This window comes from Octodon degus, unplaced genomic scaffold (genome assembly GCF_000260255.1).
Source record: "Octodon degus isolate 3935 unplaced genomic scaffold, OctDeg1.0 scaffold00114, whole genome shotgun sequence".
NCBI classification, from domain to species: Eukaryota; Metazoa; Chordata; class Mammalia; order Rodentia; family Octodontidae; genus Octodon; species Octodon degus.
The window spans coordinates 2,444,817-2,466,930 of NW_004524690.1; the positions used below are offsets into that span (position 1 = coordinate 2,444,817).

Genomic DNA, 22,114 nt, shown 5'->3' on the forward strand with positions numbered 1-22,114 from the left:
CTATTGCTTGGCCAAGACCTAGCACCCAAAAAATACTCAATGAAGGAAAGATGTTAACTAAAATGAAAAATATGAGTATGAAGGTAGAAAAAATATTTTCAAATTCAAATAAAAGATAATCTCTTTCTGAGAGAAGATATTTCTTTTCTCATTAAGGGGTAGAAATTTCCAGGAAAAAGCAACTTCCTGAAACATCTTTAATAAACCCAAACCAAAAAAAAAAAAAATATCTAGAGGTGTACATAAAAAAAATAATCATTTAAGAAGAAATTTTCTTTGGAAATGTAAGAAAAATGAATTAGCATTTTCTTTTAAAATCTATCACAAACTGCAAAGTGAGGCTGCCCTTATTACAATATTCTGTTACTAAAAACTTAGGTTTCAAGGTGGTGCAGACTGAAATGGGAAGGTCTTGTTACAAGTTTCTCTCAAAATGGAAAAAATGTGAGTCAGTGCTTACCACACATGTTAAAAAGTGAGTAACAGAGCGAGAATACACACACCTCCTTGTGCCACCTGGCTCTGGGCTCTGCTGTGCCCTCATTCTCAGGGCACCAGAAACAGATCATCGAGTTCTCATTCCTCCACCCAAACCTGTCCATCTCTCTGCACTGCCCCCTCTCCTTCCCTCTCCCTTCACTCCTCTCCTTCCTCCTGCCACCAAGGAATAACTATGACAAATATCTAAATCTCAAGGGATAATGTTGGCTATGTAAAACAAAATCTATTGCTAATCTAATGCCTAGTGCATTTGTATTTCTAGATCAGTATAATTACTTCTCATAGTGAAACCACTGGCCTCAGGGTGCCAGGTAAGATGGACCCAAAGCAGTTAACAGACCCACCAACTGTTCTGAAGCAGCTGGCAAAGCTTTGCTGCCAGGACAGAGTCCTTGGCTCCAAGTCCAGCTTCCTTTCCTTGGACAGTTCACAGTGAATGGAGCCAGCATTTACTTCCATGAGCCACATGGTCTAAAAGATGTGGTTTTCTTTATACGTCTGAACACATTAAGTCAGATTAAGGGGCTTTATTCAACTTGTGATCTGTAAGAATTACAAAGTTTAATAGAATCTTATTTCTCTCATTTTATTTACAAAAGAGGCTTGATCTCTATATATTGAGGTCAATATATAGTACTCCTTCTAAAAGCCATTACAAACAAAGAATGATCCATTAAGTGAAATGAAGTAACTTAAAAGGAACAAAAAACCAACAACAAACCTCCACTGAGCCATACCCATATTACATCTAACATATTCTTATACTTCATATTTATAGCACACCTAACATTGCTTTATAATTGAGCAATTATAGGCTCTTTATTAATGCCTCCCAAGTCCCCTTCTCCTTTCCCCTTCTAATCCAAACAAAGATTTTAAGGCCTACCCCAACAAAAGCCACATCTGCCATGTGACCAAAGCCTCAGAATCTCCACATCATGCTCTCATGCTTAAGAGTGCTGAATGTGACCAAATGCTCTGATGCCTACAGCACTACGGAATTAAGATACATAATCAGCTCTCACCACTGGTTAATATTTTTAACTCTCAATAGTTCAACATTTAGAGTTCTCACAACCTTATACTTTACTCGAACTTCTAGGGCTAGATGTCACCAAGCCCAGAGGTGTAAGGATCTCCCTCCTACTGAAGGAGGCAGACAGCTTGATCGCAGCAAGTGACTACTTGAGAAGACAATTTGCATTCACCACACAGAGATGGAGACTCTTACTATCCTTCTGCTCACTGAAGGTTTTCCACTGCTGTTTCTTTCAGCACCTAACTGGATAGTTAACCTGCATAGAACAGCTTTACTCAGCATCCCAAGGACTCCTTCTAGAAGGAACAGTTTGAATTAACGTCTTCTTAATGTACTTTATGTACTGACCTACTACTACACTTTTTCCTTTTGTAATCCATGAAATTGCCTTGTGTGTACAGTTAAAGGCTTCAACTAGTGTAAAAATAATAAACTTGTAGAAACTATGAGATAGTAAAACCAATATTAGGAAGTGCAGAGTAACAGTAAATTTTGTTTATTTTACCATACACAACAAGTACAGTAACCCATACAAGACAGAATATCAAGAGGCAGTACATGTGCAGCCTATTAGAAATGCATAATGAGACCCAGGTGAAAGAATCCAACATCCTTACAAAAGCACCAAAGAAACAAAAGCATCAAAAAACAAACAAACAAAGTCAGACATTAAAAGGGAGGAATTCTGCATGCCATGGTAAAGCTGCGTCTTTTTTTACAAAAAAAAATTAAAAAGAAACTTAAAAATCATTTCCATACCCCTTGAATCAGTGTCAAATCCTTCTTTTAATTTATCCATTACTCATGGTATACAAGAAACCCTCCCTTGAAATTAAAAATGCATTAGAGAAAAAGATACTCCAAATGCAAGGAAAGCACTGATGCAGTGACAGACACGACCATCTGAAAATCATCTACGCTTAGCACACTTGTCTCACACAATTGCTAGGCTGCAGCGATGGTTTGAACTCTCCTTACCTAAAGGAATGCGAAAAGGCCTGCAATCTGTAAGAAGGCAGAGTAAGCATTAAAAAGAAAGGAAGTTCTGATAAATCTAAAACAATAACCGACTTTTTCAAAGCCACAAGTTTTACCTGGGCCCTAAAGTGGTATGTCATTCAGTCAGCACAAAAAGAAAAAGCACCTAACAGATGTGTGTATGTAGCTGTCAAAAAGGTTTGAGCAAACTAGTTATATTACACTTAGAATTATACTACAAATATAACTAGCAAAAATTCAGCCCCTGTGGTATGACATACATTACACCAACCAAACCCAAGGCTACTGAAGTTTTGGTTGTAGAATCTACTTTCCCCATGAATGTAAAACACAAAGTCATGCAATCTGAGCTTTTTTTTTTTTTCTTAACCACAAATTTTGCATGCCAACAGAAGCACAGCTGATTTAAACCACACTTGTTTTTAGCACTCTTCTAATCCACGTGGGTGGAGGGAAGCAAAAAGCACTATGAAGTGGCTTTATCAAAATAACAACAGGGAAAACCCCACAAACTAATCTAAAATACAAATGGAAAATAAAAGCAGTAACTCAAAATTAAGACTCAGGCCTAGGCATGAATGTCAGTAGAGCTCATAGGTTAGTACAAACCAGTGTGTACATACATAAGCATGTCATAATCACACCACGGGCTAAAGCTGTCAGATACATACAGAAAGTGAAGCCAGGTCTCCATCCAGGCATGCACATCATTGATTTTTATCTTATCCCCAGAAAGATGCCAGGCTCTGCCCAGAATCACATGTTTCCCACCACCAGGGATATATACTTACCCTGTATGATCAGGACTACAAAAACTAAAGTTTTGCAACCACAGTTTTCCCACAACCTTTATGATTTTTGATGTTAGAATGCTATGCCTACAGTGATCTAGGCAACCATTTCAGGACCCAACTGGACGGAGCATCCCCCTTCTCAGTCTGACAGCAAATCCAGTGTACCCCTGACCAAAATCAGGAAACATAGCAACCACACCAGTGTTTCAATATGCCTCAGCCTCTTAGCTAGCAAAGAAAATACAGACATACTTTACATCTTCCAGCTTTTTGGTGATGACAGAGCCAACAGATGAAAAGGCTGCTGAAGCCTTCTGTCCAGCCTGCGATAATGTTTCAGAGGTCTTCCTGTATCTGTATTTAATTAGAAATGAACAGAGAAAAAGAAAAGTCAGCTGGGTTTTTTGTTTTTGTTTTTGCTAACATTTTATAATATCCATCATTTTAAGTGCAGTAGTTATCCCCTTTGGAGAACTCCCTAAAATATTTTCCTGGGCTATAGTAGCACATGACTAAAATGCTTAGCACTAGGCAGGCTGAAGCAGGAGGACTGTCAGTGCAAGACCCAGCCTGAACAACTTGGCAAAACCCTGTCTCAAGGTGAAAAATAAAACAGCGATGGAGATGTAGCTCAGTGTTTATATCTATTGAGCTCAATCCCCAAGACCACATGAATGAATGAATGAATGAATGAACCCTTCACAACCACCAAAGCAACAACAAAGCTGCAACAATCACATCATCTTATGTTAAGCCATCATCTAGGCAACCTTTTGCAGTGCCCTAATTGAGATGGAAAGACAGAGGTCCATAAAGACAAAGAAAGAACTTAAAAAAAAAAAAAAAAAGTCATGGGACAAAAAATGAAAATGAACCAGGTGTGCTAGTGCACACCACTCATCCTAGCTGCTTGAAAGGCTGAGGCAAAATAATTCCATGTTTGATGCCAGCTTAGCAAGACCCAGTCTCAAAATAAATTGCCTGTATCCATTTTTTTATAAGTGACAGAGTGCTTGCCTAGCACCCGTGAGCCGCTGGATTCAACCCAGTGCTGGGGGTGCGGGGAGTGACTGAAAGAAATTATACCTTCTCTTCCTTTTCCACATAACCAAACAAAACTTAAGCTTTGCCTGTGTGCAAGGCTACCAAATAAGGACCTACTGCACTGTCAACAGAGTATGTTTAAGGTACAGTACTTAAAATGACTCTGGGGAATATCTGCTTTAACAGAAAGGTATAAATTACTGTTCCCCTCTTTCCAGCTGCCTAAAGACAAAAAAAAGAATGCAGAACATACCAAAAAAGGCCACCCTTCCCCACTGTGGAAGTGGACGTTCAAGCATTTTTTTCCCCACCAAGACCAAATGCCAGGAACAAACATTGTGATGAAAGAGTCAAAGATCTGCTTCCTACTTTCCCATTGCGACCATGAGGAAACCAGGCCCAGGCAGCATGCAGGTGGCCTCACTGCTGGGGCCAAGCTGCAAACAACTCCAGCTCGGCAACTCAGTGCTGGCCTCTGCACAGAACAGAGCAGTTGGGGTCTGATGCTAGAAGTTTGCTCCTGCTTGTGCCAGGAATAAACTTGCACTATGCTCTAGTTGTATCACTGGTTGTGTGATTTGAGGCCAGTCGGAGCTACACAGCGAGTTCAAGACCAGCCCGTAATACACAGCAAGATCCTGCCGCAAATAAGGCTCCACGTTGCAAGAAAGTCTGTGACCTCAACACTTCACTTACCTGAGTGCATTATGGTCATTTAGGTTTCTCCCACCCTGCATTTTACTGAGTTATTCTGAGGACTAAATGACACAGTGTCTGGATATGGAAATTGAACATGCATTATTCAATACTCAATATTCATTAACGCATCAGGTAGGTATTCCAAGACCACCGAGGTTGCCTCGGACTGAAGATCTCACCAAACCTCATGGAATCCTATTTCCTCTTTCATGGCTACTAAATGACTGAAGGTAGGTAATTTATGCAGTCTACACACAACAGAGAAAGGGGCAGTTTATGTCCCCAGCTAGGTGCAAGGGAATCAGCAAGGTTAACCACACTACTCATCGTGGCATGCAATTTTAAGCTTTTAAACTATTTGTTTCTAGGATTTTCCACTTAATATTCTTAGCTCATAGTTGACTGCAGAAACAAATTGCACAAAGAGAAACTGGTAAAGGGGCCTACTCTATAACATTTCTAAAACTTGAATTCTGTTTCTTTTAACTTTAGAACAGTCTTTTTAAAAAAAGTTAGAAAAGAATCAGCTGTATTTGACAGTTGCACAGAAAATGTACTATGTGATTAAAAGAAAAGTTATAGAAGAATTCTTAGCCCTCTAGCTCTCCCTTCCCAAAGAAAACATGCAAAACTGTCCTTCATGTTATCTATAAAAATGTACGATTGGGGGAACATACGCTGACGTGGCCGTCACATCCTGCCACCCTTTGGCAATGTTCTGCTTTAGCTCCTGTAGTGAACCGATCCCAAGTTTCCGTTTGATCTCTGCTAGATGCTTCTCTTTTGCTGCTAACACTTGAGATAGAGTCTGGATTTCTTCTTCCACCTATGAGGAAGAAATGTACAGTAAATATACACTGAGTCATTCAGTGTAGGTTTCTGGAGCAAAGCAATACTCAATTTTGTAGTCACTTAAATATTTTTTGATTTATCTGTCCCTCTACAGATGCAGTATCATTAATAAACTGTTACCCGCTCACTCCTCCTACAGAGCTTTTCTCTCCCGTGGTAGTGCTTTATATCCTCTGAGTTATCCTTGGCCAATTCTCCCATAGAGGTTTGGGGCTTGAATTCTTTCCATGAATAATTCTCAAATTGCCACTGATCCAACTTTCCAACTAGACATTTCTACTCTACACGCACACCAACTAAACTCATGTTTGTCTACTAAATCAAAATAATCTCCATTCCCCACCAAAACATGCACCACCAACCCAACCAAAAGCTGACCTTCCATCTATATTTCATGAGTTTATACTTGATGTGGTCATTCCCAGGGCCTGCCAAAAGCATCACCAAAACAGATTAAATGACCTCCCCCACAGAGCCCTGCAGAGGTCCTGGTGGGCCCTGACCCAAGGACAGCCACGCACTGAAACCACAAAGCAATGACAGCCACTCTCACCCAGAGGCCCGGATTGAGGAACCCAAGTAACACTGGGAGGACTTAGAGAACAAAGCCGTGAGGTATACAGTTGCGCAACAGTGAGATTATGAGCTGTAGATGCCAAAACTGTGAGCAGATGCTCTGAAGAAAAAGAGAAAAATTCAGTAGAAGAAAAAGCTAAACCAGGAAGATGGAAAGGGCAAGTTCACAGAGGGAGACGACTCCATGCTGGAAGAGATGTTTTGTGCCAGGAAGCGGAAGCATTGAATCCCTATGGTACACTCATTAATATTCAAGACCCTTACAGAAAAGCTTCCTTTGGCTCAGCACAAAGCCATATTCTCAGCCCTGACCTAGACAACATTTCTGTGATCTCAAAGACGACGTGACCTTTAAAACTAACAGGCAGAGTATTGCTAAGTCAACTGTTTTCACTGCTAAGTAAATCGTTAGAGAACATAAAAGAAGAAATGCAGAGCTCATCAAAGGGAGGCAAACCAAACGTGATGCAACTGCAAAAAGAAAGGGAAAAAAAAAGCAGCCTAGCTTACAGCCACCACTAGGTGGAAGGTAGGTCCAGAACAGACATTATGTTCTCTGCTTACCAGAGAGGACTGCAAGTCCTTCTACAGGCCCCATTTTAAATTGTACACTGATGAAGCAGAATATGAGAAGCAAAAGGCAAGCACTGAGGAATGGATTTCAGAAATGAGTAAACTGAGTAACTTTACCTAAGTTATCAAACAATGTAGGAATCGGAATTCTGAAACAAGTTTTCAGACTCAACTTTTCAATCTACTGGCTGATGCCACGGGCACGAAGAAATTACTGACAGTATTGTAAAATGATGTCACTGCTGTGGAACTCCCCCCCAAAAAAAAAAAAAGTTAAATATGGACGGACAAGCTAAAGTAGTTCCACTTGAAGACAAGTGTTCAAACAAGTATCTGTACATAAATGTTGTAAGCCCACTGTCCACAACAGACAAAAGGTAGAAATCACTCAAATATCCATCAATGGATGGATTAAAAAACAAAAATACAGGACCGGCCAAATAGCTCAGTGGATTAAAGCACCTGCTTAGGCAGATGCAGGGACCATGGTTCAATCCCCAGCGTGCTGTGCTGGCCCTACCCCCAGGGCATGCTGAGATGGCATTTAAGACTGGGAGTGGGGGTGCACACCTGTAATTCCAGCGCTTGGGAGGCTGAAAACATGAGAATCACTACGAGTCTTGATCTGTGTAGTGAGACTCTATAGACCCTACACTATCTATCTATCTATCTATATCTATCTATCCATCCATCCATCCATCCATCCATCCATCCATCCATCTATCTACCTATAGTAGGGGGTGTTACTTAGCCCCAAAATGGAATGAACTACTGATCCATGCTACAGTACGGATAAACGTTGAAAACACAAATGAAAAAAGCCAGACTTAAAAGATCCTATACTGTGAGATTCCACTAAGAAGAAATATCCAGAAAATCCTTAAATTCATAGAGACAAGAAGCCTATTATGGTGGCACACACCTATAATCCCAGAATTCTGGGAGACAGAATTCTGCTAGCTCAGGAGCAGCTTGGGCAACTTAAGAATTTAGCAAGACTGTCTCAAAAAAAATATAAAGAAAAAAGAGTGGGAATGTAGCTCAGTGTGAAAGTCCTGGGTTCAGTGTTCAATTCCTAGGAGAAAAGAGAGAAAAAAGGGGGGAGGGGCAGGGAGGGAGCAAGTAGGGAGGGAGGGGAGGAGATGAAGAACCAGTGAGGGCACATCAGCTGTTGCCAGGGGCTGAGAGAGAGGGATGGAGAAGTGAGTGACTATTTAATGAGCAGGAGGGTCGGCTTCAGAAGTGAAGCAAGTATATGCAGCTTGAAAGTGGTTATGGCTGCGCAACACAGAATCTGCTCAGTGCCACTGAACTGCACACTTTCATGTGGTTGATTTTATGTTATGTGAATTTAACACATGGGAGTTAGGAAGAGGGAGCTAGAGGTCAGGTAGGCACCTGAGCAGAAGTTGGTTGAAAAGAAAGAAGAAAGGGAGGGAGGGAAGGAGAAAGGGAGGAGGTGAGAGGTGCCAAAGTACCTCCAGAGGGCAATGAGATAGCAGTCTAAAGCACCTGCCTCGGCGAGTTCAGGCAGGTATGCAGGGACAGCAGATCGATCCCTGACACCACGTGTGGTACCAGGCCCCACCCAGAGTGGGCTGAGCTGGGAAGAACAGATGAACAGACAGACAGACAGACAGACCGACTGACTGACCGACCAACCGACCGACTGACCAAACCTCCAGAACCCAGGCCAGGACAGAATCAAGAGTAAGTGTTGGAGACACTCAGAAGTAGAGCCCTGAGAAGGCGCTCATACTCCTATATCCCACACGCTGCCTCTGCCTCTGTATTGTAAGTTCTATTGCATAAAACAGATTGGTGTCACCCTCCTCTTGCTTCTGTCCTCTAATCCAGATCTCTATCAGTGAACACCAGCACCTTCTCCCCAGAAGTGACCACCAGCCATTCCCACTCGCTTTGGAAACAACTCATGCTCCATTTCAAGTTTAGAACCTGAAGCTCTCACAGGCCCCATCCTGTACCTTTGCCAGCTCTCTTCTCAGCTCCTCCTGCTCCTCTTCTGAGAGCGTCTCGGTGGTGCTGAGGGTGGCTGCCGCATCTTCTCCTTCTTCAGGTACTGCATCTGTCCTCAGCAAACCTTGACAATTAAAAACAAAAGTCTATTAAAGTGAAGTAAAATTTGCCATCAGTTGCCCCCCTGTCCCAGCCAGACTGTACCTGCCTAACACCCTTTTCTGGGTGACTGGCTCTCACAGGCAGGGACGACAGGTCCAGGCTAACCAGTGAAAACTACAACCTCAGACTCTAGTAGGAATTCTGAAACTACCCTGCCTTCTGTCAGCTTCTGCTCACCTCCCCTCAGCTACCATACGGTTACAACAGAGCAAGAGCGGGCAAGAATGGATCTCACCAAGATCAACCTTTAAAAAGCTGCCTGAACAGATCAGCATAAAACAGCCCAGGGAGACCCCAAAGGGATCAACCCATATTTAGCAACTGAAGTAAAGGAACAACCATGGCACAAACTACTCAAAAGAAACTGTGTCATATCTCTTATTTAACACGGCAGGAAACACCTTCTGGTAGCTTTTATTAAAATTATCATCTCATCCAGATTCCTTCAAAAAGAACTTAATGTTTATATATGAGACACATCCAACAGAGACCTTCCACATTCTTTTTTTTAAAAAATAAACTTATTTAAGTATTTGGTACAGGGTCTCACTACGCAGCTTGGACTCTAGTGATCCTCCTGTCTCAGCCTCACCAGTGCTGGGATTACAGGTATGCACCACCACATCCAGTTTTTGGCTGGTGCAACATGGTCTGGGATTCCAGGGCTGGCACAGCATGTGGTACCTGGGATCTAACCCAAAGTCCTTGCACTTGCCAAGCAGGCGCTTAGATTGCCAAGCTATCTCCCCAGCCCAGAATCAAGAGTAAGTGTTGGAAACACTCAGAAGTAGAGCCCTGAGAAGGTATTCAAACTCTAGCATCTCACACCCTGCCTCTGCCTCTGTACTTGTAAGTTCTATTGTATAAAACAAATTAGTGTCCTCCTCTTGCTCCTGTCCTCTAATCCAGATCTCTACCAGTGAAACGTCTTCTGGTGGCAGCTTTTATTAAAACTATCATCTCATCCAGATTCCTTCAAAAAGAACTTAATGTTCATATATGAGACACATCCAACAGAGGCCTTCCACATTCTTTTTCCTCTACCAGATCTCTACCTCCCACATTCTTGAAGACCAAACTTGTGTACTCCTCCCTGGTGACAAAGCCCACAGCAAAGAGGTCTTGGGGAGGAGCATGGAAGGTGGCAGCCCCTCAGCATTCCCCCGATTCCTGCCCAACCCACACCCACAAGGCTAAGGAGAGGACAGTGAGGCCCCCAAACCTTGGATATACAATGGAAGAGGGAACCAAAAATTCAATATTTCAATATAGTTTTAAAAATCAAAGTTAGTTCAAGGAATCCACAATGGACAAAATACCAAAATTTTTAAATAGGTATGATCAGTAAGTGCTGGTTTTTCCTTTTGCCTTAGACTCCCAAATGGCTCTATGTGGACAACAATGTCACTAATTTTGTCTTTAAACCTTTAACATTCTGTCATGGATTTTTTTTTTTCGGTATTAATTTTAACTTTTTAAGACCATGTTACTGAGCATTTGAGCATCCTCTTTTTTTTGTGGCCAGCTCAGCCTGTCCTGGGGGTGAGGCTGGCATGGCATATGTGCCAGGGATCAAACCACGTTCCCTGCACTTGCCTAAGCAGGTGCTTTAGACTGCTGAGCTATCTCGCCAGCCCTGGGCACCCTCTTAAACCACAAACCTGAGGCAAGTGTGTGATAGGTCCCCATCCCTTCCCCACATCACAGATTGAGGATTTTGCTGTCACTTCTTGCAACAAATTTTCTTTTTAAAGAGTAAAAATTAGAATTAAAACAAAAATTTACAAGTGATACAGAATTTCACTTAAAAAATAATATGAATTTCACAGTATTTGTTGTAATAAATAGTGTTGTCTCCCAACCAGTTATTCACATTACCAGATATAAGCATGTAAAATTGATTTTTTGTTTTTTGTTTTGCAGAACCGGGGACTGATCTCAGGCCCTTGCGCTTGCCAGGGACGCTCTTATTCCACTGAGCCATCTCCCTGGCCCCAAGCATGTAAAATTGAAAGAAGAAAAAAAGTATAAGAAATTAAAAAAAGAAAAAGCATAAACAATTGAAAAAAGAAGATGGACACAAATTGAAGCATTAACTGCTTCTTTCCACAGACCAGCAGAAATGCACAGTACATTTGTTCAAATCATCCTGCTTATATACACAGATAAATCTCTTTCCCCTACTCCCTCTCCTGTCCTTCTCAACTCTGTAACTCTTTCCTCTTGAATAAGTTCATTCCCTTTTTCCAGTGTCTACTGTACCCTTCAGATTCCATTATTCTCTTTCAGGTTCTTGCAACAGAGACCTAGGGAGGGCCTCCTCCTCTTTCTGACAGGGACTGTCTCAGCTGCTGCAGTTGTCCCGTACACCTTGCCCAGTCACCAATCATGGCTGAGAGGGGTTGCTGCAGCAGTACTAGCAGGGGCCATCCCAGCCACAACGCCAGGCAGCAGACGAGGGGCCGTGGGGAGGCAGCAGGAGGAGGAGGGGAGCCACTCTGGTGAACAAGCTGCCAGTGCCACAGCAGCCATGAGGACAGGAGCCAAGGGCGTCGTGTGTACATGCACCATACACACGCTGCCAAGGGCCTCGGCACAAGAGCCGGTGTACATTAAGTGTGTGAAAGGAGTGAAGGACAACAGTAATCAGGGGCATGATGGCACCCAAACAGAATCTAGCTGGACACTGCCTGCAGAATTATTAAAGGCACAGAAGTAATACCAAAAAATTCAAAAAAACATGAGCAGGGCTGACACACAGTCTAACTGAATTCTCAAATGCAAAGACACCCTTGGACAGTGTGGTCAGAAGGCAGGAAAGCGCTAAGCACATCTATTCCTGTATATTGCCTCTAACATTTCTTGAATGGATTCCCCAAGTAATATTCCCACAATAAAATTCTGATCATGTCGTCGCCAGCTTCAAAGTTTGTAGTGGTTCCTTATCATTTTTAAAAACAAAGCTCAGCCCCTTCGCTGAGCACACAGCCTTACCGGACCCACTAGCACGGGCAACTCTTACTCTTAAGTCCAGCTGAAGCAAATGTGAGAACAAGGTCCCGGACCTCTCCTGTCAGGCCCATTTCAGGGATCACTGTGTGCTTGTAAAAGCACCCTTGTATCAGATGGTGTGACAAGGGCTTATGAGACAGCGGGCAGGAGATGAGCACACAGTAACAATAAAGCAAGGCCTCGTGACCAGAATTATAACAGCATCATCTAGTTTAAGATTTTGCTCAGCACTCCCAAGTTCTCAACTACCACAAGACCCAAAACCAAAACAAGGCCCAAAAATTCAGGTTCTAAAGCACATTTTCAATAATAAAGACTTTTTCATGCTTTTTAATAAACACCATTTTTCAAATCTACTTTAAACAGGGAAAAATACAATATCTAACTACCAACAGTGCCTTGCAGTGGATGCCTAATGCTAAAAAGAATATAAGGGGATTCTGACACACGCTGAGCATCCCTAATTCAAAACTATTAAGATTTTGTAGCATTTTAAATTTTGGATTTTTCGAATTAAGCATGGTCAATGCGTAAAAGCTATATGCAACTATTCCCAAATTTAAAAAAATAAAAAAAACCTTGAAAATCTCTAATATATTTTGTCCCAGGAATTTCAGATAAAAAATATTCAGCTTTTACTATTCAAATATTGTTAGACTACCAACAGAAAGAAATTTCTCAGGCAGAGGATGCTGAATTTGTCCACAGGTGACTCCAAGATGACTCAATTTTACGTTTAGCCTCTAAGAAAAGTTGGTAAGGACATATTCTGCTTTTTTCAAATTGGCCTGTAGGTGGCAGCAAATTGTCACTATTGAATTTTTTTAAAGTGCCATTTAAATTAACCAACTAGAAAAAATAAAAGGAAAAACAGAATGGGAGATAACATATTAACTCATAAAGGTAAACAAAGCCTGATGTCATGGCACACGCCTGTAATCCCAGCACTCTCCAGACGGAAGCAGGAGGATCACAAATTCAAGGCCACCCTGGACTACAAAGGAAGACCTTGTATCAAAAACAAAACAATCTGACAACTACCAGGCTCTCAGAGAACAGTGTTTATTTCCATTAGGAAACTGAGTCCTCTGAAGATACATAATTTACCCAGTCACAGAGGTCAGATTAAAACTCCGTCTTGCCGACTCTGAAGTCCTGCTCCCTCACTTGGACTTTTTCTTAATGAAATACCAACGAGCAGGACAGGACCAGTGAACAGGGCCAATTCTTTCCAGAGACTTTTCACACCCCTGGCCCGAAGGTCATTATCAAACCGAAATAAATGCTACTGGCGTTCATTTGTCCCATCCAGTTACGAGTACGTTAGCCTCTTTCTTAACTTTGTCATTGACTGCAAAGAGACTGCACCCATGTTCAGTTCCATGGGAGTTGCAAAGGGTCCCAGGAGGTGAGGCGTTTTAAGCAAGGGAGTGGCTGATGTGGACAGCGGAACCCACAGCCAGAGCAGGACTGCTAGAGGCTCAGGTGACAGCCACTGTCTCAGGGGCAGAGACTGAGAAGCAGGCAAGACCCACCACACAGTCTTAACATACTGCACTTGTCACCTCTCAGGGCCTGAGATCCACCGTACGACCCGTGGGCTGAGCAGCTACCTGGCGCAGTTATCACCCCTGCACCTATTCTGAAGTCTGCACACTGGGTGCCAACGCCTCAGAAAACGCCACGTGGACCTGCAGACCTTTCATCCAAGAGAGGCTGCAACAGGAAGCAGTAGAAGAGAACAGGTAGAACAGGCACAGGGCAGTCCTGGGTGAAAGGAATCCAAGCAAAACAAAGAACACCAATGCATTTAAAGAAAACCTTACTCTCTCACTTTAAAAGATAAGCCCCAGGAGTGTTACATTCAGTGTACATGCCTGAATAAATCTAACAGAATTCCAATGAGCATAACCTAAGGTTTTAAAAATTTAGGTGACAAGAAATCAATGATTTTCTTAGCTTAACTGTCAACATTTTTTTTATCCCTTCACAAAAGACAAAATAATAGGATATCTTATGATGGAAAGTGTCTTAAAGTGGGTGAAATGCAAGACTTTGATGAAATGCAGTACTTCAGAGAGCTGTGAGGAAGAGAGGCTTCTTCAGCTTTCAGCTTGGTGGGAGCAAGGACACAGGGACAGCCCTGGAGGGCAGACGGTGAATGTGAAAGGGGAGGGGGAAGATGGGGAAGGACAGGAAAGGTGACAGGAAGGTTGTGAGAGCTCAGCCCTGAAGAGGTCCTCAGTTCTAGATTATAAGGTCTTGATGTCACTCCCTCATCTTTCCACCTCAGAACTCACAGTGCCTAGAATAGAACAAGTGTCAAAAATATTTTATTTGACCGTATTTACTGGCTCAACATGATCCCAGGTAGGTTTCTTTCTTTTCTGCTGCAACCCACCCATTCCCATTCACCATGTATTTCCAAGCATTTCAACAACAACAACAAAAAAAGGCACCAGCTTTTGAGTACAAATTCAGAACCTGCAATCTGGCCATGAAGACCACGAACGACTGAGGCACACCACTCTACTCTCTCAGGGCCCCACGCTAAGTACCCACCTGCTGGCCCCCTCTGCCCCTCAGTTCTACACCTCTGACCTTCACTCCTGTAAAAACCAACTGCTCTGCCTCTGAGACTTGCTACGGTGATTAAAACATCTGCAGCCATTTTCATATAATTTTAGATCTGAGGCAAATCTGGGATCATTTAATCCAAGCCCTTCATTGTATAAAGGTAAGAACCCAAGAGGGGGAAAGAATTTCTGAAGAGTAAAGAGGCAAGCATGAGCTCTGAAATGAGATGGTACTGTGATGAGAAGAACCAGGTCCCCGGCAAAGATCTGTTTGACTTGCTAACTCCTATACCAAGGAGAAAATCTACTGGAAAACAAGGCCTTTCCAGAGCCCAGTAGTTAAGGTGAGCTCACCCTGGACTTGGGTGAGCAACAATTCAACAGCTGCTGATGTGTCAGATTTATAACTTGCAGAACAGTGTCACAATGGCTATCTTGTTTTAAGCCTCCTCAGTTTGTGGTACTTTGTTAGGGAAGCACTAGGAAATTACTACGAGTGAGAAAGAACAGAAAACCTCACTCAGACATTTACTAACAGGGCCACCTTTTACTCATTTGCCGGCTGTTCCTGCCCAGACCAGAAAATGCTTCCAATCCCAAGTTCACCCAGAGCAACAGGATTTTGAACTAAACTATGTAGTGACACAAACACATCCTATACTTGGAGACCATTTTTTTAAAGTATGGGGCAATACAGATCACAGTAATGTGCTGTGGAAGCCACTTCACAGTGTCCTATTGGGTGGCCTCAATTACACACTCTCAATGCCGGGCACCCCCTCACTCACACTCTCCAAGCCTGCTCTATGCCTCTGCCCACATTCTTCTGTGTCTGAGTCTCCCTGTATCCAAGTCTCACTGGTTTCCATCCATCTTACACTGCTCCTGGGGATGTCCCCTGGACCCCATGACAGAGGCCGAGAAGCGTCTCTGGCTCCAGGAACAACCTACTGTAAGAGCACTGCACTGGAGCAGACGCTGGGCAGCACAGCCTCGGGCTCCTGCTCCCTCCCCACTTGCCCAAGCAGCTTCTCCTCAGAAACAGCCTCCAAATATAAGGACCACAGTCAAGCACACAAGCGAGCCACAGGGCAAGGAAAGGACACAGTCTGGCTTCATGACAGACGGCATGACTACAGCTTTTCAGGTACTGCATTCTCCACTGCTTTAATCAACGAAGAGTCTCCTATTCTAAACAGACATAAAATGTCAACTTTTCTGAAGAAATATAAATTCCATCTCATATGTCATCTAGACTGGTGTTATGTGGAGGTCATGCACCTTCATGATTCAGAAAGAGACTCCCTGGTTACACAATTAAGGCACAACTATCATACAAGGGAGACTGTATTAGCTGGTCCCAAGAAAGTCTAACAAGGAAAAAAGAAGATGCCACAAAAACCTAAGGCATCTGCTATATACTTGTAATCCAAGAAAGAATCTGTTGAAATATAATTGAGCTAGAAAATAAAACTGCCCTTTACTCTCCAAACAGGCAAGGATGGCTGTAAGACCAGCAAAAAACTCCAGTTTCCAGACTTCATGTCAGCACAAACCAGAGGAAATCTGCAGCCCTCTTCCTATACCTAGAGACATTCTAAGATATAGTTCCAAGTATCTTTAATAGTAATATTCAAAAGATCACAAGGTAAGTTATTCCCTCACAAGCCTGTGCCTACGGTTCCTGCTCTGTGTTCTGCTCTGTGTTTCTGGATAGAACAAAATCTGAGAAAAGGGAGGGGGAGTCTCTGAGGTCCCCACATCAAGGTGGTTCTCTTCACCAAAGACAGGCTGCTTGGCTGTAGCCAGATGGACATTTGGAGCCGATTACTCCTGGAGTAGAGGTTCCATGCTGGTTAGGATCCCCACACCAGGTATGAGAACTGGAAACTGAGGCCTGCAGGGGACAAAATGTGAAGACTGCAGACGAGAGGCAAGGAGGCTCTGGAGAGAGCCACATCCAGTGCCTGTTGTCCAGTGCTGAGCACCTTCAGCTGGGGCTGGGAGAACTTTAGATTTTCAAGGCTATGCTGTCCTTGTTATTCGTCCACAGGGAGAAAGGTAAAAGCTTAAGGCTGCAGAAGCAGAGTGGCTATCATCACAGCGGCAAGAAACAAAGCTGGGGAGATCTCATCCACTCCCTCTGGGGAAACGCCAGGGACCCCCGGAGCTTAGCTGAGGATGTGAGAGTCACTAAAGAGCAAAGGATCCCCAGGCCTGCTGTGCCAGCCCCACCCCAGGAGCGCACTGAAACAGCAATTGAGACTGGGCGTGGTGGTGCATGCCTGTAATCCCAGCTCTTGGGAGGCTGTAAACAGGTGGATTACTACAAGTCCAATCTAGTAGTGAGACCCTGAACACCCTGTAGACCCTTCCCTAAAAAACAAACAAACAAAAGCAAAGGAGGCAGGAGGAAGGAAAGAGTAGCACTAAAGCAAAAAGAGAAAGGCAGGTTGGGAGCCAAGGCAGGAGGAGGGTACTCCTAGGAAGGCAGGGCCCTGCACAGAGGCCGATTTCTCACCCAAGAAAAAAAGCCACTTCAAAAGTCACAGAAAGAGGAGCCAGAAAACAAGACAAAGCTGCAGAGTGGAGCCCAGGAGTATTTTCAAATGCTTCTTTTTGGTCACTTGCTTTCTCCAGAGTCCTGAACCCAGCCCACCGAAACTCCTCTTGGCGGGGGGGGGCTGCAATCAGTTACTTCCCGCCATCTCCTCTCCTCACCCTCTAAAGATCAAATGCAAAGCTAGCATCTAGGGCACTCCACCGAAGATGGGGGTTTGCCATGGAGAAATCAGGGATCCCCAGAAAGGAAGTGCTTGCATCCTTAAAGTTCCTTTCCAGGAATAAGTTCCACAACTCAGTTCCAGTCTGGTTTTCATTTCATAAACCCTGGCTGTTTGCTTTTTGAGGTCTCTGTGATCATTTTCTTAAGGGTAAAACAAAATAAAAACTATGAGCTTACTAAGGCTTGACTTCTCACTCTTCAGAGCTTCAAATATAGCAGCATTAAGCTGATTTTTTTCAGTTGCCCATAATTTCTGAAGTCACTAGTAATAACTTAAGGTGCTCAAAGTCAGGTCTATGTCTTCCTGCCTTTTCTCGGAACAGTCTTAAGTGGAAGAGAGCACCTACATAAATAACATCTAGAAAATCTTCCTTATGGGTTTTGCTAGGAAAGAAGAGAACACCGTCACAGAGGACAGAAGCTACAAAACTCCCATGTTAAGGGGCGGCTTTGAAGACAGAATGAATGCTTGGGTCTGAGGGGCACATAGCAGTGGATCAACCACCTCACAGAACACCCTTGACCCAAAGAGAGGTTACACCTTGAATGATCAACCTGTTCTCTATTATACATTTCCAGAGAGGCCCAGATGCTGTGGGCTAAAAGACAACAACTACAGCTCAAGAACTGAGATAAGCACTAGTCCAGCTCAGGAGGGACGTGCTGCGCTGGGGCCACCCCGCATTTTGCTGACTCAACATTCACCGCTGTGAAATGTGCTGGAAAGTGAACCAGTGCTGTCCAGTTTCATCCACTCACTCACTCCCTCATTCATTCATTCAACAAGTATTTGTTGAGCCACAAATGTCAAGTACTAGTCCAGGTGCTTGAGAAAAGAGCAGTGAAAGGCAAACTACCATCCCTTAAGGGAGCTTATACTCCAAATTCTGAAACTTACTATATAGCAGTGTTTTCAAACTATGAGCTGTAAAAGACATCCAGCAGTAGTACCAGATGAGCATTTACAAAGGGGGAAAAAAAAGGAACAGAGAAGTAAAAAAAAAAAAACCAAACAAACATCAGAGCACATCACGCACAGTAAGGTAAGTCATTTCATAAGACCTACATCCCTCACAGATAGCTGTGTTTATGAGGCTTGTAAAGCCAACAGACAGACTATGCTGAGCTGGTCGTGCCAACTGAACAGAAATCCTTGATTTAAAAGCCTCTTTTCTTTCCAGTCACTTTCCTTCTACTCTTCAATGGGACTAGTTCTCAATAGCCCATCCATAAATTCATTCTTACTACATTCGTTTCACCCAATCATGGCATTTTAGCTACATATTAAAGCACAGATTCCTTTTTTGGATCAGTGTCTCCAGCTTTTCTGAGATACCCTTTAAACCCATCTTCCTCATCCAATTAAGAAAATACACCATGACCAGAAGCCATGTGAAATTTTACATGGCTTCTTTATTCCTGAAACAGGGGCTCCCTGTGTAGTTCAGGCTGGCCCTGAACTCACTATGTAGCCCAGGCTGGCCTTGAACTGACAGTAACCCTCCTGCCTCAGCCTCCCAAGTTCTAGGATTACAGGCATGGGCCACCACGTTGGGCTTACACAGATTCTGAAGTACTAATCCTAAGAGCTTCTACACAGAAATACAGAGCACGCAAATACACAGAAGATACACATCTTTGCATCCACGTTTGATGTCCAAACAGAGCATCAGACCCCCATGCTCTAATGGATCCCCAGCACAAAGGCTGGCAGTCATTTTCCAGGTCCCCAGTGTTCAGTATTTGGCTATTTGAGGCTCAGCATGAAGCCACACACGCAGGCACTCACCCACAATCCAACGCTGTCAGTGAGGCTGAGGAAAGAAGACCACAATGCAAGGCCACCCGGACCAACCACAATCATCGTTCTTGCCAAATGGCTGCTTACGCTGGTTTCCAAGTATTTTATTACTCACCCCCTCTTCTTTCAATCCATGCAAACTACTAAATATGAGCATTCGCAGGTATGTGACAACTTTGTTTTTAGTTGGGACTGTTCATTTGCCCTTCCATAAATTTTTAAACCCACAATCTCCAGTTCCTTCACAGTGCTACTGGAGCCATGAAGATAATTCTTAAACATCTGCCAGCACTCTGCGGCTGTGAGTGGAACTGGGACATGAGTGGAGGTGCGCAGGACACGCAGCTTTTTCCTGGGATCCTGGCGCCTGACGTCACAGGACGGCAGCTCTGACCTCCCAAAGGCTTTTCCCTTTGTTATGCAGGCTTTGTGATGGGAGGCTAGGCCTGCCTCCTGCCCCTACCCCGGGTGTGCTGCTCTGATCTTGGGAGCTGGGCAGAGAGGAACCCCAGGCGCCTTTATTGAAAGGTGGGCTGCGCAGAAAAGCTGGGAAAGTCCGTGAAAGAGAAGGTTGTGCTAATCCCACTCCCCAGCAGATGCAGGATGCTGCATACTGCCCTCACTTCCCGAAAGCAGCTAGAGCCTCAGGATCCTCCAACATTCTCCCCCTCCTGGAAATCCAAGATGCACAAAGGCAGTACCCAACTGCAATTGAGATCACAGGAGCACTGATTTGCAAACTCCCATGGTCAGCAGCTACACAAACCTCGAATACTTAAAACTGGGGGGTGGAGAGGGAGGACTAAAGGGAATGGGGAAAAAAAGAGCGACGGTATTATGTACAGGTACAAATTTCCCATAATGAATGTGATCATTATGCAGGTCAAAATGTACAAATAAATATTAACTACTTTTTAAAAAATGCAACCTAGTCTTCACTTATTAACTACTTCTGAGAAAACCTTGTTGCTTCCTGGCTGGCTACAGAGGAAGTCATTCCCTGCTGCTGGCACTCAAGCTGCCCCAAAGCGGGGAGTAGCTGTTTCCACAGGCACGGTCACCTCGAGTGTTTCTTTGTTAGAGCAATGTCTTGTCTTGGTATTTCTGTAAGTTGCTCTCGGTCCCCCAGAACAAAATCCAGGACATCTATAGCAGGCCCTTGTGCTTCGGGTGTCTAAATCTTGCTTTTACTAAAGACAAAGATGAAGATAGTCATCGTGAATTACACAGGCAACTAGAAATCAAGGTCTTCCAATTTTTCCTTTTCTATGATACTAGCTACTAACAAGGTCAACAAGCTCAAAGTGGTCAGAATAACAGAAAAAATACTAACTTTAAAACCTAACTTCCAAGTATACGTACATGTACTAAATACATTTGGCCAAACATTCAGCAAGCCACCTTCTCTCTGCTTTGTACCTAGAACAGCTCTGTTAACTTCTTACAACACTGCAGCACGCTGGAACATCTTATACATTAATAATTTTAAAACCAGCCAAACCCCATCATGGCTAGGCTTGATGACAGCAATCTAACTCTACCAATAGTTACCAAATTTCTGAGTCGGTGATCCGGGTGGAGACGAATTCCCACTGGGGGACAGGTAGAGGTAGCTTTTGTGCACTCCTGTATTGAAATCAAAAGGGGACTGGTATTCTTCATACAAGCCGGCGTCTCCGTGCTCCATTCCAGGCAGAGGCAGAGCGCATGGCTCTCTGGCTGCCGGAGCTCCCCCTGCAGCCTGGGTCCCTGCAGCCTCAGTCCCTTGGGCTGAGCAAGCTTACCGAGAGGCTTCCTGGTGCGGAGCCCCGCCCCTGTCCGGGTCCAGGTGGACCTCCACGGACGGGCCTTTTAATAAGTGACTTCTCCAGAGCAACTGCAGGAGGGGCTCTGTGCACCACCTGCTGCTCCCTCCAGGTCAACAATGAGCAACCTGGCAGAGGGTGGAGCTGTCTTCAGTAAACAAAGGAGGGCCGGGCTCCAGCTCCACAGTGTCACTTGTCTACAAAGTGCAAGCCAACACTTGACACTATCAGAATCATAAGAAACTACATTTCTAAAATGAGTCAGATGATCACAGCTATCGCAGGGTAGAGTTAATATTCTAGGACAAGGAGGGATTATCAGTCAGTAATCTGCAAATGCCATCTGGGTGATTTTTTTTTTCCTCCAAGGATTTACTGTCCAATTGTGAAAGCTGAGCTTCCTGCTTTAGCAACCAGCTTCCTAAGCACAACTTCATACAAAAATAAAGCCGTATTTTCATCGTTATTTCATCTAAAGTGAAGTCTGCATCTCTAACACACAGTTTTCAATCCAACTTGTCTCTAGCTTTTCTTCTTTCTCCTCATGGCAAGGGTGGTGTTTCAACTGCAGGAGGAGAATCACTAAAGGCACAGCTCCTCTGCGGCCTGCACTGTTTGACTAAGGCCACGGCTCTGCACTTTCTGCACTAAGCCTGTTTGTCTTGGCGTGGCCCACTCGGCAGTGGCACGGTTGCAGTTGGCTCATAAAATAAAATGTCCAAGTCCCTTTCCTTGGGCCCAAGTCTCTTCACAGAACCTCGCACGTTCCCGGTGTCTCTGCTCACAGCATTCGCAGTCCCTGGCTTGTGCTAACATCAAGAAGGTAAACATAAAGGCCCCCTCGGGGCCCCTGGCGGGCAAGGGTGTTCAGTGCAGAACAGCAAAAAAAGGCAGTTCTGTCTTTCCAAATCTACCTGAG

General features: G+C 43.8%; 1 protein-coding gene across 5 annotated transcripts in view; it reads right to left on the reverse strand.

Annotated features, from left to right (window-relative positions):
• Tpd52 (tumor protein D52) overlaps window positions 1-22,114 on the reverse strand; it is a 79,897-nt gene that overhangs the window by 13,096 nt on the left and 44,687 nt on the right. For 2 of the 5 annotated variants that reach the window (XM_004639759.2, XM_004639756.2), the window contains exons 1-5: window positions 20,942-21,168; window positions 9,063-9,178; window positions 5,754-5,902; window positions 3,586-3,687; window positions 2,519-2,545 (exon numbers count right to left, since the gene is read on the reverse strand). In XM_004639759.2, the coding sequence (XP_004639816.1) occupies window positions 2,519-2,545; window positions 3,586-3,687; window positions 5,754-5,902; window positions 9,063-9,178; window positions 20,942-21,077 (530 nt within the window). In that variant the 5' untranslated portion in view covers window positions 21,078-21,168. Of the gene's footprint in view, window positions 1-2,518; window positions 2,546-3,585; window positions 3,688-5,753; window positions 5,903-9,062; window positions 9,179-20,941; window positions 21,169-22,114 lie in introns of those variants that run through there. The other 3 variants (XM_023699602.1, XM_004639757.2, XM_004639758.2) reach the window with 3 other exon arrangements.